The 17,500-nt window shown below is 36.7% G+C and overlaps 1 protein-coding gene across 3 annotated transcripts in view; it reads left to right on the top strand.

The window, feature by feature from the left end:
• Positions 1-17,500, top strand: part of LOC145243473 (uncharacterized) — a 397,788-nt gene that overhangs the window by 357,139 nt on the left and 23,149 nt on the right. For all 3 annotated transcript variants that reach the window (XM_080106409.1, XM_080106411.1, XM_080106410.1), the window contains exon 4: positions 2,612-2,775. In XM_080106409.1, the coding sequence (XP_079962535.1) occupies positions 2,612-2,775 (164 nt within the window). The remainder of the gene's footprint in view (positions 1-2,611; positions 2,776-17,500) is intronic.

Here is a 17,500-nt window from a genome sequence, read left to right on the forward strand (position 1 = left end):
TTCACACTATGGGGAACTATAAAAATTATTCTTTCTTACTAAGCATTTTTAAACGAACAAAATTCCATTTAATTTCTGCCCTCGGTCAGTGGAGGAGAATTCCTTCATGACTGACACAATTTTAATTTATGTTCCTTTTTGGGGAGCTGGATTTTTCCCACATTAAAATCTGACCTTATGTCTTACTCTATCCTCGTGAGGAGGCAAATAAATAATAATAATAATAATAATAATAATAATAATAATAATAATAATAATAATAATAATAACCAATCCGACAGAAACAAACCTCTACTGGAGTAATATACGGGAAGAGCGACGAGATCACAATAGAAATGCCGAATGGCTGAAAGACATGAAAGAAGAGTTACAACAAATAGAAGAAGGAAGAGCGAGTGAAATCAGCAAGGAAACCCTAAAGAAAACCATAGGAAAAATGGCAAACTGGAGAGCCCCAGGGCACGACGGGATACATGCTTACTGGTTCAAAAAATTCACAACCTTACACGAAAGACTAGCCCAAAACCTGAAAAGATGTATACAGGAAGCAAGCGTACCAGACTGGATGGCAAAAGGTAGAACCACACTGCAACAGACGGACACGGAGAAAGGAACCGTCCCTAGCAACTATAGGCCAAGCATGTGCTTACCAACTATGTGGAAGATACTGACAGCACAACTGAGGGAACAAATCTACCACTCCCTGAATAACCGTGGACTCATCCCTGAGCAGCAGAAAGGATGCCAAAAAGGAAAAAGAGGAATACATTACCTGCTATATATATATATATATATATATATATATATAGAGAGAGAGAGAGAGAGAGAGAGAGAGAGAGAGACAGAGACAGAGAGAGAGACAGAGACAGAGACAGAGACAGACAGACAGAGAGAGAGAGAGAGAGAGAGAGAGAGAGAGAGAGAGAGCGAGATCAAAAGATCCCGAAGGAGGTAAAAAGGAGGAAAAAGAATTTAGCCATGGCATGGATCGACTACAAAGAAGCGTACGACAGGATCCCCCAAGCATGGATAATAGAATGCCTGAAAATGTATAAAATACCAAGCGGAATCACCAATGTAATAGAAAATGCAACGAAAACATGGAGACTAGAATTGACAGCTGATGGACAACACATAACAGAAATTAACATACAAAGAGGCATCTTCCAAGGAGACCCATTATCACCACTACTGTTCATCATAGCCATGATGCCCTTGAACAGTATTCTGAGAAAAGTGCCAAGTCGGATACAAGTTCTCCAATACAGAGGAAAAAATGAACCACCTGATGTACATGGACGATCTGAAACTTTTTGCAAGAACCGAAAAGGAGCTAGAGACACTAATTAACACTACCAGGATCTTCAGCGAAGATATCCAAATGGAATTTGGAATAGAAAAGTGCGCACAACTAGTTATAAGAAAGGGAAAACTGGAAACGACAGAAGGCATGGAACTACCCAACCAAACAGAAATGAGGGCACTAGGGGAACAAGACAACTATAAATACTTGGGAATTCTGGAAGCGGACACCATCAGAGCAACAGAAATGAAAGAGAGAATTGGAAAGGAATACCTTAGGAGAACAAGAAAACTTCTGGAAACGACATTATATAGCAGAAACCTAATAAAAGGTATAAATACACGGGCAGTATCACTAGTAAGATACTCTGGACCGTTTATAGAGTGGACAAAAGAAGGACTGAGACAACTCGACCAGAAAACCAGTAAAATCATGACTATGCATAATGTACTACACCCAAAGGACGATATTGACAGACTGTACGTGAAAAGGAAAGACGGCGGGAGAGGACTGATCTGTATAGAAGACTGTGTGAAGGACACGAAAAAAGTGCAAGAAAAATACATAATGCAAAACACTGAAAGGATAATTATGAAGGCGGAGAGAAAATGTTTTTGATTGGCCATCGCTCAACAGTTGTGTGTCCATCAACCAACTTGCCCTGGATCAGAAGGAATGGCGAAAAATAAGTCACGTGGGTTCACAATTCGCACCAAGCGAAAAATGCGATTTATGATGACATGTTCGGTTTTAAAAAGTATAATACATAAAAATACGTAGATTCATCCAGTGTTTATCCCAGATATTGTACCTTCCTGTATTGTATTGATTTTTTGTATTGTATTGACCTTTGTATTGTTTTGATGCTTTTATTGTAATGATGTTTATATTGTATTGATGTTTGTATTGTATTGATTTTTTATTGTTTTTATGTTTGCATTGTATAGATGTTTGCATTGTATTGATGTTTGTGTTGTATTGATGTTTGTATTGTATAGATGTTTGCATTATATTGGTTTTTGTGTTGTATTGATTTTTATGTTTGTATTGTATAACTGTTTGTATTGTATTAATATTTGTATTTTATTGATGTTTGTATAGCTTTTATGTTTGTATAGTTTTTATGTTTGTATAGTTTTCATGTTTGTATTGTCTTGATGCTTGTATTGTTTTGATGTTTGTATTGTATTGATTTTTATTGTTTTTATGTTTGTATTGTATTGATGTTTGTATGGTTTTGATGTTTGATGTGATTTAAATTTGAGCAAAGGAATTGTTGATGTTCTGCGTTCATGTCTTTTCTTGCAGGTATCATCACGTTTACATCAGCCAAGGTGTATTTCTCAATCAATAATTTGCTGTCACGTTTGAAGATGCCGCAGACCATCATTTGGAGAGACACGAATCCGCTTCCGGAAGCGTCAAATCCTGAACAGCATTTTATCCGGATCAAATCAGAGGAAAAGGCAATGGTAAGTGGAAATTTGTTGGCTTCTCGCGAGTTATCTCCCCCTTTTTTATTGCATATGTGACTTAACTTTAGATTGTGTGGCGATACAGAAGTGTTACAAAACCCACATGTTACTCCGCTCGCGACAATCTCAATCCTAACGTTGTGTTCATTGTCTTCTATTTCATCTTATCATCTGGCCGGGTCGTTGTCTCTCACATTGGCAGCTGCCGATGGGGGTATAGCACGGGGTCACAAGTATAAAAATGAGACAAATCAAAAGGGAAACATTGATTCCGACACTTTCTGTTAATATTCGTTTTGCTTTGTGTGGGTATGACACCATCGACCCCCTGAACGCTACATTTATATCTACTGTCGATGCTATGTTCGCCAATTTGTCGATCAATTCATTTTCCCATCTGCCTCGAGCTACGATCTGCCTTTTTTCTGGGTCCAACTCGTAACAACTCAACTCGATTGTTATCGACAGTTGCAAACCTCAGACTCCGCAAACTGCTCTCCATCGTTGTAAAACCCACCAACACCCCCAAAACTAACTCTAAAATATATTGATCTTCTTTGTTTTAATTATCATCGCACTTTGATTACCATTCCGCTTCAGATTTCCTTTGTGTGAGTTAGTGAACAAATTCCCATTCATTGTCTTTCCGCCAACCCTATTTCCCACGTCTTTGTTCATCTGATAAACCTATTTCATCTTCTTTTGTCATATTTCTTTTTCTCTTTGTCACCTACTTCCTAACACGTGGTGGGATGCCGATTGTATCACCGATATGACAATGGTGACTTACTACTTAGAAAGTTCTATAAACAAGAAAGGCAGTATGGACTCTGAGTTGCAGCGCAAGATAAGTGATAAGTAAACAGCATTTAATCAAAATCTCGAGAAACAAAAAAATAAATAAATAAAATAACGCTCAGGTCTAATTTATGATTTTATAAAAACAACGTCATGACCACGCTGCCACATGGAAGTGAAATTTGGCAACTGAAAATTATCCAAGAAAAGAAATTCGATTAATTTAATTTCAAATGACTTAGAAAAGATTCTAGGTATCAAATGGAATAATTGAATTACCAACCAAAACGTCACGGACCATACTAACCAATAGTTAGTATCAGTAATAATCTGCAAACGCCGTTTAGGTTGGTTTGGACATACCCTAAGATAAGCCACAAAGAGAATTGCAAACGGATGCCCCCGTTCAGTCTCGAAAGACAAAGGATAATTCCTTTAGGGGCAACTGCGTGTGTAATTGTATGGCAAGGGTTGCGCAATCCACAGCCACACCTCTCTTGAATCGGCACTGTTTGTGTCCAGTGGCAAAGAGAAACCCAGAACGACTGGAAACAATTCCGACATAAGCGGAGAACGCATGCAGCACCTGGAAGTTCCAAATGGTCACCCATCTGGTACTGGCCAGGCTCATCGTTGCTTAACTTCGGTGTCAAACGTGATTGTGCCGCATATTATTGCCAACCAAGTGCTCCAATAAACCCGGATGTAAAACGAAGAAGGGGATGAGCAAAACTGCACACAATCGATTGAAAGGTTTGCTTGCAACGGAGAGAAACTAGAGGAGCGCTGTGAATCTGGCTTCAGATTGCAAACGGTGGTATACTTTGATTGCGTCATGCGTTGCAAGACGCGGGAGTTCCTAAGTTCAAGTCTAACGATGAATTGAATATTGTCGCATACTTTCGACCCGGCGTGGCATTCCCAGGCCTTTCAGATATATTGTAGCACTTCCATGGGAAGATGTTGCTAACGTTCACGCGGTCCATTACGTGTGTAAGTAAAGTACAACATTAATAATCAGCATTACGAAGGGCGGCACCTAAATGAAGCGCATAAAATTAATTTAACTTGGGCGATACGGAAATATTTTTTGTTAGATGTTTTTTGTTGGATATTAGATAGACATATTGACCGGAAATATATGGAAAAAAATAATGAAAACAAGAAACAATAAACGAAAGTGATTGAACGAAAAGGGATAAATGGCAAATCAATAAAGGTAACGTTTACATCAATGTGTGATCAATAAAACAAAGTATATATATATATATATATATATATATATATAGAGAGAGAGAGAGAGAGAGAGGGAGGGAGGGAGAGAGAGAGAGATGTTATTTGTTTTTGCAATACGCCCTGAATGAATTCAATTATTTACGAAAGTGCATTTTTACCTAAATGCGGTTCGGGAATAATTTTCCCTTTAACCAATTCAGTACCCCCATATGAGAAGCGGTATATATACATTTTTTTTAAATATAACTATCCACATGTGTTTCGAATCTCGCTAGATTCAGCCACTCTGATGAGTCGTTGACGACGAAACACGTATCAGTGTATAATTATATTTTTAAAACCATACTTATGCCGCTCCCCATAAGCGCGTACCAAATTGGTTAAAGGGAAAATTATTCCAAACTGGCATTAAGGTAAAAATGCACTTTCCTAAATAATTGAATTCATTCAAAACGTATCGCAAAAACAAAAACAAATAAGATCTACGTGAATCGCAATATATCCGAACAGTCATACAAGACGGACGATTGGTAAGTGTTTAGGCTTCTTACCATAAAGTCCCGAGTTCGAATCTTGCTAGATTCAGCCACTCGGATGAGTCGTAGATAACGAAATAGTGGCAGTGGATAATTACGTTTTAAAAACGATAGGAGTCTTCGCTGTCGTACAGGCGGTCGGGTTTCAATCCTGGCTTGAGGTAGTTGCCCGTCTAGCTGCATTGATGAGCTGCGAAACAGTACTGTATGCGGATGACTATAATGCTCCTCATCTTGAGTTGAGCATATTGAGAAGTGATACACGAAATACCATTAGCGTATAAAGCGATGCTCTTTGTGTAAACAAATTGAGCTTAGGTATTTCCGACGATGTCAAAACATCGTTTATTCAGAACTCGCACAGCAGCCACCGATTAGCGTAATGGTTAGGAGCCTTGACTGACGTAACTTGAGGTAGTTGCCTGTCTAGCCGCAGTGATAAGCTGCGAAACATACTGTATGTGGATGACTATATATATATATATATATATATAATATGATAATGATGATTGCAATGTCTTGTCAGACGAGTGCCACTCCCTCAGACACTTAGTCCATGAGCCCAAAAATGACTTCTTTTTTTTTTTAAGTCCTACCGGTGAATTCACACGCTCAAGCAGGCATGACACTGAAGATGGTCATTGAGATCAATTATTACATACTTCCAGCATTTCAAGCCTCCACGCGTCACAACTTTCCCATCGCCACAGGACTATGAGCCTGAGGGAGTATCTATACACAGATGATGTTACAGAGTCTTAGCTTTGTACGACAGCTAAGTCTCTCTCTCTCGGTTCAAAATGTTGAGATCCAGCAACAAGCAAGAGCAAGATAGCCAGCAACAAGTTAAACTGCAGAACAGCTTAATGCGGGTACTGGTCTCCCGTTTTATGTTTTTTTTAAATCAGAGATTTGCTTCTCCTAGAAAGGTTGCCTTCACAGCGGCTTACAGGAATCCTCTCCACCCTAACACACACACGGTGCTAGTTGACCGTTGACCCCGAAAAAGGGTTTATTCACCCTTTGGAAGGTCTTGTTTTTAATCCTTCAGGGAGACTAGCCACCCTCCTCACCAAACAAGTTGGTGGGGGTACCAGTTTAGTCGCCGGTGACACGACCATGAAGCAGGTAGTACTGGGTTACATGGTACCAGTAGCATATAATATGACCTGACATATATATATATTGTTTTTAAAATATAATTATCCACTGACACTAATTTTAAAAAGAATATGTATTCCGCTCCCCATGTGGGGGTACCAAGTTGGTTAAAGGGAAAATTATTCCCAACTCCCATTTCGGTAAAAATGCACTTTCGTAAATAATTGAAGTAAGTCAAAACGTATCGCAAACACACACAAACACACACACACACACACACACACACACACACACACATATATATATATATGAGGGTACCTACGTGCTGGTCTTTATATACTTTTCATTTGTTGCCTCTTTTCATCTTCGTCGAGTTTCATGAGTGACTGTCGATTGTCTCGTCTGATTAACTAAGACAAATCTTATATATAAAAGGCTATATGTCTCCCTGTCTGCCTCCATATTTCCAAACTCAATCTCCTCTCAAGCTAAAAGCCGCAGAGTGGCCCTAGGAGCCTCAAAAGATTGGATTTTTAAGGACCGTTTTTTATGGGTCTTTAGCCGGGTAAAGTAGTTTTTACGAGGTCGAAAATGGATCAAAATTGAAAAAAAATCGTTAAACATTTTGTACCTTCATCTTAGTTTATTTTTTATTTTTTAATCAGTTCATATGCGTGTCATGTTGGTACAGTGGTAACGTCACCGGCTTTGAATGCTACAGTTCTGCTTTTTGGTTTTGATTCTAGCTGATGGTACCCAAATACTTTTCTTTTTGTCACTTTTGAAACCACGACTCTTTAATAAGGTATACGAAATCAGGGCTAACCAAAATATCATATTGAAGCGTATTTTACTCCCGGGCAAGGCCGGGAACCCCCTCCCGTTAGTCTAACATATAAAACGCTATATGTCTGTCTGTCTCCATATTTTCAAACTCTATCCCTCCAGAAACTAAAAGTCGCAGAGCAGTGCTAGGGGCTTCAAATGATTGGAGTTTCACGAACCGTTCTTTTATGTGTCTTTAGCCGGTTAAAATCGATTTCAAGGGATCAAAAATTGAAAAAGTCTTTATACATTTTGTACATTCATCTTAGTTTCTTTTGAACTTTTAATTTTTAATCCGTTCACATGATTTTCACGTTGGTCCTGTGGTAACGTCACCAGCTTTAAGTTCTGCTTTCGGTTCCGATTCTAACTGATGACAGCCAAATACTTATTATTTTTATTTTTTACTTTTGAAATTACGACTCTATAATAATATATACGAAATCTGAACAAATTAAAATATATTTAATCGTATTTTACGACCGAGCAAAGCACCGCCCCCGCCCCTAGTAAAACTTATGATAGTATCACGAATTCACCGGTCTCGGGTCTCTTCTATCGGCTTTCCTACAAAATGTAAGTAATCCTATATTAAGGGGAGATTTTTAAAACTAAAGCCATGGGAAGCAGAGTGGTGGATGTCTAGCAGTGTCAGAAATTTCGTGAAAATAGTGAATAATTCCACCCCATCTTTCCAAGCTTATAACTCCTCGAAAAATGTAATTCAAGCCCTAATTTTTTTTTTCAATTAAAGGAGGAAGGACCAAGGTTTTATTAAAAAACAAAAAACAAAAAAACAATGTGTTTTTTTTTTTTAAAAAAAGGTTTTAAACTTCGGACTTTACAGATAAATTTCTAAAAAAGCGATTTTTTTTTGTTTTAAATTTGAATATATTATTTATTGACCTTTTCTCTTCAATTTGTGATATATAAAACTCCCCGATATAATTAATTATTTGCTTTTTAATAGACATTTCAAAATGAGAGGCGTGAATTATTCGACCCCCTGTCTTTTCAAGCTTATAACTCCTCGAAAAATGTAATTCAAGCCCTAATTATTTTTTCAATTAAAGGAGCAAGGACCAAGGTTTCATTAAAAAAAAAAGACAAAAAAAAGACAAAAAAAAAACAATGTGTTCTTATAAAATAAGGTTTTAAACTTCGGACTTTACAGGTAAATTTCTAAAAAAGCGATTTTTTTTTGTTTTAAATTTGAATATATTATTTATTGACCCTTTCTCTTCAATTTGTGCGACATAAATTAATTATTTACTTTTTAATAGACATTTCAAAACGGGTGACACTTGGGGGGGCGTGAATTAAAAAAAAAACGTTTGTCTAAAATATTATATTCGGTTTATTGGAAAGAACATAAAATTTCACATTGACCCTGAAAATATCGTAAAAATAGAATCAATAGAAAAATTTTGATAGATTTTTAAAGTTTAAAAATTGAAAAATATTGAGTTCGGAAAATTCATTACTGTTTTTAAAAAAAAAAATATTTCTATTACTTTTAAAACAACTGTAATAGTTTATTTTGGAAGTATAATCCATAAAGAAAATAAATAACCCACTTTTAACAGAGAAATTACGAGATTTTTATATTGTATTCGCAGTTTCGTGTTAGGGGTGTCAAAAATTCCTACAAAAATTCTGATACTGCTAGTGGATGTCTGCTCACGGCATATAAATAATGTCAACAATGAATCACTGTAGTTCAACACATAACTACTGCATCGTCTATAAGGGTTGACATCCGTATACAATAGACAGTCCTACACTCAGGGTTTGCCAGCGGCCACCTGATTGCACCAAGGTATCACAACACTTGCCAGCACATCCAGATACAATTTGGTATTGATTTTTAAGCCAACTTCGAAGATGTGAACTGGTATAGTCTGGTCCTCACTTGAAACCACACCAAAGACCATAACCGTGACCGGAAACTTTGTTTTCCTCACCCTGGGCACGGGCCTGTTATTGGTGCCAACCCAGCGATGCATTTTGACTGTGCTGGCAATGGTCTTGTTGCCATAACTTAGATCGGTAGAGAGCATCTGTTGTACAGCAATGAACGAATGGAAAAAAGGGAGGAGGAATTGAAATAAACTGATCTGAAATGGAACACATACATCAAATCCGTTTCCAAAGCCGCTGGAAAAATCATGAGATCCTTCTATCGATCCAGTAGATATCTCACTGCTGATGCAACTCTCTACCTACATAAGAGCCAAGTACTTCCAAGGATTGAGTACTGTTACCACATCTGGGCAGGAGCTGCTAGAAGGGACTTGTCCTGCCTTAATAGAGTTCAAAATAGACTCCGTAGCCTCGTAAGAGATGTCCTTTTCTCTTCCCTGCAATCTTTTTCTCACAGAAGAGATGTTGCGAGTGTGTCTCTGCTTTATCGTTATTTTCATGGCAAGTGCTCGACTGAGCTCCAATCTATGCCCCCCCCTCTCGCCAAACTTTCACAAGAAACACCCGTCTAGCAGAAAACACTATCAATAATTCCCCCACTCTTTATCTCTGCCTAAACCTAAACGTAGATTCCATGAACAAAACTTTTTTCTTAGAACTGCACGCCTATGGAATTGTCTTCTGTTTTCCTGCTTTCTAGCTGACTACAATATGGTTGTCTTCAAGTCTAACGTAAACAAGTTTTTGATGTGCCGTTCCATATAAGTTCACAAATTTACCGAATTTCCATTACTAATGATTACTTTATTGTCCAATTGTCTACTGTACACACTTTAACCCTTATCCTCGAGTAGCCTCTTGGCCTTGATAAGTGGGGATGCCTTTGTAAAAAAAAGAAAATAATGAAAGAATGAATAAAAAAATTAATGGAAAAGAAAGAAACGAAAAATGAATATTTTATATAAAAAAAGAAACGAAAATGAATGCATTTAACAAATAAAAATTCAGTTACAAATGAAGAATGAATAAATTGCAAAAAAAAAAAAATGAACGAACAAAAGTAAAAGAAAGAAGCAAAATATGAATGAATGGAATGAAAAAGAAAATGGAATGAAAAAGAAAATGGAATGAAAAAGAAAATGGAATGAAAAAGAAAATGAAGAATTAACGAAAGAATGTTAAAAACAAAGGCAAAAATTAACGAAAAAGAAAAAAAACAGATGAAAAAAAAAGACGAGAAAATTCAGTAATGGGAAGAAGGCGATACAAAAAGACAAAATGAATTGAACAAGATAAAAAGAAAGAAAGAAAGAAAGAAAGAAGGAGAGAAAGAAAGAATCCGTTAAAAGAAATGAAAGAAAGACAGTACGTATACATCGGAAAGAAAGAAAACGTTAACAAACACTCACTATCAAAAACGAAGGAACCCCCAACCCCCAAAAAACGAGAAATTGATATTTTTGGCCACGTTCGTTTGGCGCCATTTCTTTTTGGCACGCGAAGCCCATTCAAAAGAATGTCCGTGCGAAAAGCAGTGAAACACGCGCGCGTGCGTGCCTGACACTTTGGGGGTTCGGAAAATCTGTTAAAGGAGGGGTTTTACTATTTATACATAACAAATTTACATACTACAAGTGGCTCCCGCTAATTGGCTACTCGTGTGATATTTAGGCACGTCTTTCGAGCAACCTAAGAACAACAAGAAGTAACTGATTTTCATTTCGACAGACTGACATCCTATTTTTTCTCAAAAATTCTTTGTAAGACTAAGCATTCTTCTTCTATCCTAACCAACTGGCGGAGAGAGATTTTTATCCTCAGCCCCCCCCCAAATCAACAGAGATTAAACCATTCCTGTAATGATCCGGCCCCTGTTGATTTTGCGGTGGCATTTTAGTTATGTGCAGTTCTAGGAGGTCCACCCTGCCAGACCTTGCCTTGCTTTGAGAAGAGGTTAGTTTATTGCTAATCGCCCGAGGCGCCCTTACTGGGGACTGCCGACGAGGCTGCCCAGCCCCTTTTGTCAGGTCAGAGTGCCCTTCCTCGGGGACGCTAACTTCTCAATTCTACTTTCCAAAGCCTGGTGTCTAAGTTCTTTTAGTGGGAGAGAACTAAAACCCCTTTCACTCCTGATTTGAAATGGAACACATACATCAAATCTGTTGCCAAGATTGCTGGAAAATGGTTGGATCATTCTAGCGCTCCGCTATATATTTCACTGCTGATGCAACTCTTCATCTATATAAGTACGTCCTCAGATGGAGTACTGTTGCCAAATCTGGACAGGAACTGCTCGGTGCGCCCTATCCTGCCTTCATAGATTTCAAAACCAGCTTTGAAACCTAGTAGAAACAAACACTTACGTGAAAGCAATAAAGCACTTTACGATTAAAAAAAAGGTAAACAATATTTTTTTTTCTTTTAACTTAAGGGAACTTTTTTTTCTTCTAATATTAAACTACTAATTTTTTTTAAATATTGCCCCCAAGTCTGGAAAAAATAATTGTTTATTTTATACAAAAATCTTAGCGAAAAAAAAAAAATTACCGCAAGCTCGTTGCTGTGCCTTAATTTGCCATGACTTTATTTCTCGTACCTAAATATATAGCACGATTAGAGAATCAACAATATTTATCTGTCGTGCCCTAATTTGCCGTGTCTCAATTTGTCCTGCCTAAGTATCACATAAATAATCAACAGGAGCCACTTGTCGTGCCTCAATTCATCGTGTCTGGATATGATATGAATAGAGAATCTGCAAGGGCTATTTGTCGTGCCTTAAATTGTCGTATATAAATAGTAACATTGGTAAAAAAAGAGCAAATCCTCACCTGGACTACAAGGCTCTATCAGAAAAATGAAACCTTCTCTCATTTATATAATGTTACGACTAGTTCTTAAATGGAACACATACATCAAATCTGTTGCCAAGATCGATGAAAAAATGGTTGGATAATTCTACCGGTCCAGTAGATTATCTCATTGCCAAACCAATCCTCTAAATTGAGTACTGTTGTCACATCTGGGCAGGAACTGCTTGACGCGCACTATCCTACCCAGATATAGTTCAAAACCGGCTTCGAAATCTAGTAGGTGATGCCCTTTTCTCTTCCCTGCAACTTTTTTCCCACAGAGAGGGCGTTGCGAGCCTGGTTCTGTTCTATCGTTATTTTCATGACAAGTGCTCGTCTGAGTTCCAATCAATCGTCCCTCCTTGCAAAACTTTCACAAAAACACACTCGATAGCTACAACCACCATCAAAAATTTCCCCCACTCTCTATCTGTGCATAAATCTAAATGCAGAGTCTACGAACACAGCTTACTTCCTAGAACCGCTCACCTGTGGTACACGGTTCCATTGGTCTACTTCCCGGTCGATTACAATATGATAGCCGTCAAGTCTAGTGTTAAGATTTTATTGAACAATCTCCTTAAATAATCAGTATCTACCCAACTTACACTATTAACAATTACTACACTACCACCTTACATTCATTAACCCTTATCCTCGAGTGGTCTTCGGGCCTTGGTAAGTGATAACTCCCTTGTAAAAAAAAACAAAAAATAAACAGAAGTAAAGCTGTGTGTCTGTAAGTTTAATTTGTTCGTATGAACCTATGTACGTAAATTAAAGATTCATTATGTGTAGGCAACCTTTGTCAATGGGTGAATTTGTGTGGGGGTTCAGGATATATTGCACGTATGAGGCATGTTTCAGTATTTTATCTTGTACACTTATGTGTGTGTTAGTTGAGTCGTAATTTCTGTCAGCCAATATGTGTATGCGCTGCCGTTTGTTAGTGCGTGAATGCTCGTATGTAAGTAGAATAATCGCATGTTTGCTTCCACTGGCATCAGAGGAGCAGATATCGTATCGCATTCTGTCTTGTTCCGGACGTTGTTCGACTTTCTCCTCTGGATTTTTGGTTACTGCGTTGTTGCTGTTCATAGTAAATTGGCGCTTAACACAGGCTCATTAAGTCCATTGTTTCGAATGAGAGGGAATCATTTTCATTGATTAAAAATGTAGAACGCGCACATCTATGTGAAATTATGTTTTCTTTATTTCGGACCCAGTGAAAATGAATGAGGCAAGCTAAACAAACGGAGATGAAAAGAGAGTAGTTTTAAAACTTAGTAATTTTTAGACGTTCGTTCGCATTGTATATGTATCACCCGACAAGACCAACTTTAAAACTGATTGCTAAAACTGATTGCTTAAACTGATTTCTTAAAAAGTACGATTTCATAAAATAATTGCTAGAAATTACTGCTAAAATGATTACTAAATGTGATTGCTAATGACTGATTGCTTAAAAAGTACGATTTAAAAAAATGATTGCTAGAAATTACTGTTAAAATGATTACTAAATGTGATTGCTTATAACTGATAGCTAAAGCTGATTGCTAAAAGTTGATTGCTAAAAACTGATTGCTAAAACTGATTGCTGAAAACTGCTAAAAAATGGTTGCTAAAATGTTAAGCAAATTAGAAATCTACTTTTTGTGTCCGTACTGCTCGTATCAGTACCCTAATTAATCCATATGGATAGGTTGGATTATAGCAGCAATAACCGGCGTTGCTCGGAGAAAGTATTAAATGATTTATTTTTATCGATAAGAATTGATTCCGTACTGTTGTCACACGCGAGGTCAATCATACTGTGAAAGTCGAAACTAATCGGGATCAAGTTTCCCAATAAATAAATTCGTAACAAATACGCGACTTAAATCTTAATTAATAAACGAATACGCGAGTAAAGTTTTACTATATATATATATATATATATATATATATATATATATATATATATATATATATATATATATATATATATACTTCATTTACTCACATAAAATTAATATACGAAAGTATAGATTTATGCGTAAATTATTTACTATATATATATATATATATATATATATATATATATATATATATATATATATATATAGTAAAAGAGCTCAAGGATTAGTGTGGGCGTGTGTTAAAAGTACACAAATGCTCTAGCGTCATATATAGCTTCTCCCAATCTAATCATCCCCACGTGCATGTCGTGAGTTCTGCTACGATAACGGGGCTCTGGTGAATGGCGAGTGTTCAGTGCCAGAAAACTGAATCCCCCATTGCATTGTGGGATAAGGCTTTTGAACCAAATGTTAAGGGTGAGGTAACCTTGACAGAAACCTCCAGATGAGCTTAGGCCCTGTTGACTGCGGCATTCATGACCCACCGGCGCGTGGACCATGCTTTGGTGCCCAGCTACCTAAGTCCCAGTCATGGGTAAATGACATTAGTAGAGGGGTAGAATGAGCTCCTGTAAGCTGTGGTGGAGGCAATCCTTCTAGGAGAGGACAACTCTTACGAGAAATCTGCGGTCAAAGCAATTACCAGTTATCTTGCAATGGCTTATCACTGGGTTATTGTTGTGGAGACTTAGAGAGTGGAACTCGTGTCGTACAAGCGCTTGTCACTTTAATACAACGATGTACAGATGTTACTTGAGATCTATCTTTTATCTTTTACAAGATTGGGAGAACTCAATGTGACGGCGATCATCTGGAAAGATGCAGCAATCATCATATATATAAAAAGCTAGATTCTTTGTCTTTCTCTCGTGTGTAAATAAAGCATGTTTGTTTTCATACGCGATTATTCCTATTTTAGTCCCAAAAATATTAAGTGCAGCGGATTATTTTTGTGTCTATAAAATATTGAAGGAAATGCCCCCCCCCCTTCATTAGTTACTAGAAAGGCTACCGGCCAATAAAAACAAAACACAAGAGTACCTCTGGCCTCCACCAGGTGTTTAACAGCGACAGGATTGGAATGTCGAATCCTCCAACTACATCCACAGCAAAAACTGCCTTTCATAGTTGTTGTCGTCTCACCATGGTTTGGCAAACTAACCATCTAGCCAGCTTTGGGTGGGAGTAAAACCGCTACCCTCAGACAAAGCTCACCTGGAATCGTAGATATTCCGCAGCCCTATCCTCTGTGCCACGAGCCCCGAAGGGTAATCAAGGTTGCATTTATGGGTCTTATAAATCCACATTTTTAATTTGTTCTTTCAATTGTCGGATTCGTATCTATTGTTATATTATTGTGAATTAAGTAATTATTGTTATATTATTGTGAATTAAGTAATTATTGTTATTATTGTGAATTAATTAATCGTCGTTATTATTGTGAACTAATTATTGTTATTATTGTGAATGAATTATTATTTTATTGAATTAATTTGAAATTCTTTTTGAGATGAGTAATTTATAGAATTTATTTTATTATTTTATTTTTTTTTTGGACTATTATCCTCATCTTTCAGTTGTTCTTGCACGACATTTCGGCCAATTAGTCCTCTGGCCTTCGTCAGGTGGTTAACCGCGACGGGAGAGGAATGTCGAATCCTCCCACTACATAATTTCAAAGTGTGTAAAATATCTTTATATAAAACTATCTTTCTAATTCTCTTACTTCTCCTCTTCCCCTGCTTTTCTTTTTATATCATTCTATCCTCTTCACCTCTACACAGCCCATTCCTCCGTCTTGCTTTAACGTATTGGAAAACGAATAATAACGATTCCCCTCTTCTTTATAATAGAAGCTAATATTAAAAATAGCTGCAAACGAAACCTAATTCAATTAATCACCAAAGAAGAAATAATTATTTTGAATTTTAAATATTATTCATCCGGAGCAATGCCGATCAAAAATATACCAAATTTATGATCGCTTATTTTGTAGTTTTTTTTAATTTATTTCAACTGGACATACGCAAACGTACACACAGACAACTCGCCTTTTATATAAAAGATTATCAATTATTAAAATTAGGCTTTCCCTTTTTTGCTCATAAAATTAAATTTTCATACGTGATTATTTTATTAATCAGTTACTAGCGGGAACTGTGGAAATTTCATATGCAATATATTGATGTTGGTAATTTGTAGATGCTCGGCTTAAATGGATACGCTTTGATATTATTGTAGCTCTTTTGTTAAAACTGCAAAAGTATTTAGCTAAACGAGCAGAGACGCCCGACGTAGCCCGGTCGTAAAGTATGCTTAAATATGATATTTTAATTCTTGTAGATTTCGTATGTATTATTGTAGAGTTAATATTCTATCGATTTTTATATATTATAAAGTTTCGATTTAAAAAATCAAAAAAATCATATCCATATGACTTGGGTGCACGAGCTTGAATCGAAACTGAAACCAAAACTTATTTAAAAAATTATATATATATATATATATATATATATATATATATATATATATATATATAACTTGAGTCTCTTCAGCTATAATCGAAACCGAAACCAAAACTTATAAAGAATTTTTGATAAAATTATTTATTTAAAAAAATAGATGACTAGAGTGCCATCAGTTAAAATCGAGATCGAAACCAAAGCTTATGAAGAATTCTTTGTAAAATTATTTATAAAAAAATAAATCACTTAAGTGCCATCAGCTATAATCGAAACCGAAACCAAAGCTTGTGAAGAATTCTTGGTACAATTATTTATTACAAGAAATGGAAGTCCATAACAATTAAACGACAGTCACTCGGATGTAAGCGTGACACACAAAATAAATAAATACCACACACACTATTAATGATTAAGATTAAGGTGATTAAGATTAAGATTTAGACTTTTGTTGAACGCATGAATTTTAAAGCGAGTCGAAGACAAGTTCGTTCACTTTTAGAATATAGTAGATCTTTTAACAAAAGTTGACAGCCCACCTATCCTAACGAGCAAGCCCCTTTGCCAACAATAAGCGTAAGATTGGCGGTTAATGTATGTAAGTAAAAACGCAAACAAAGGCCAGGAAAAGCGCACCGTTGAGTAAACATTCAATGTAAATGCAACAACACAGTCAGAGACCTTTTTTTCTTTTTTCTTTTTTTTTTTTTGTGGGAAAATATCCAACTAAACTTGATTTGCACTAAACACAGACCGCCATAATTATTGCTTTTTTTAATATTCTCATATACAACTCAGTACAATCCGCTTTCCTCTTTTCTCATTACTTACTTCATCCCTGCATTTCTCCTTCTCTATGTATCACGCTTTCTCTTTCATTTTTAGTCGCGTGCAAGCGACTCTATAAGTCACTCCGTCGGCCAAGATCAAAGTGTACGATTTGGTCCGGCAGATACTACAAGCAAAGTCTATATGTGGGAGTAATCCCACATATAAGACCTTGGTCAATGTAGGGGCAACTCTTCATACCAATTGTCACTATCCAGCTCCCCTACTCCCCGGGGAGTTGGTCCCAATTTCTCCTTCACTCC

Source organism: Euprymna scolopes, chromosome 22 (assembly GCF_053919585.1).
Source record: "Euprymna scolopes isolate OS-2025 chromosome 22, ASM5391958v1, whole genome shotgun sequence".
Lineage (NCBI taxonomy): Eukaryota > Metazoa > Mollusca > Cephalopoda > Sepiida > Sepiolidae > Euprymna > Euprymna scolopes.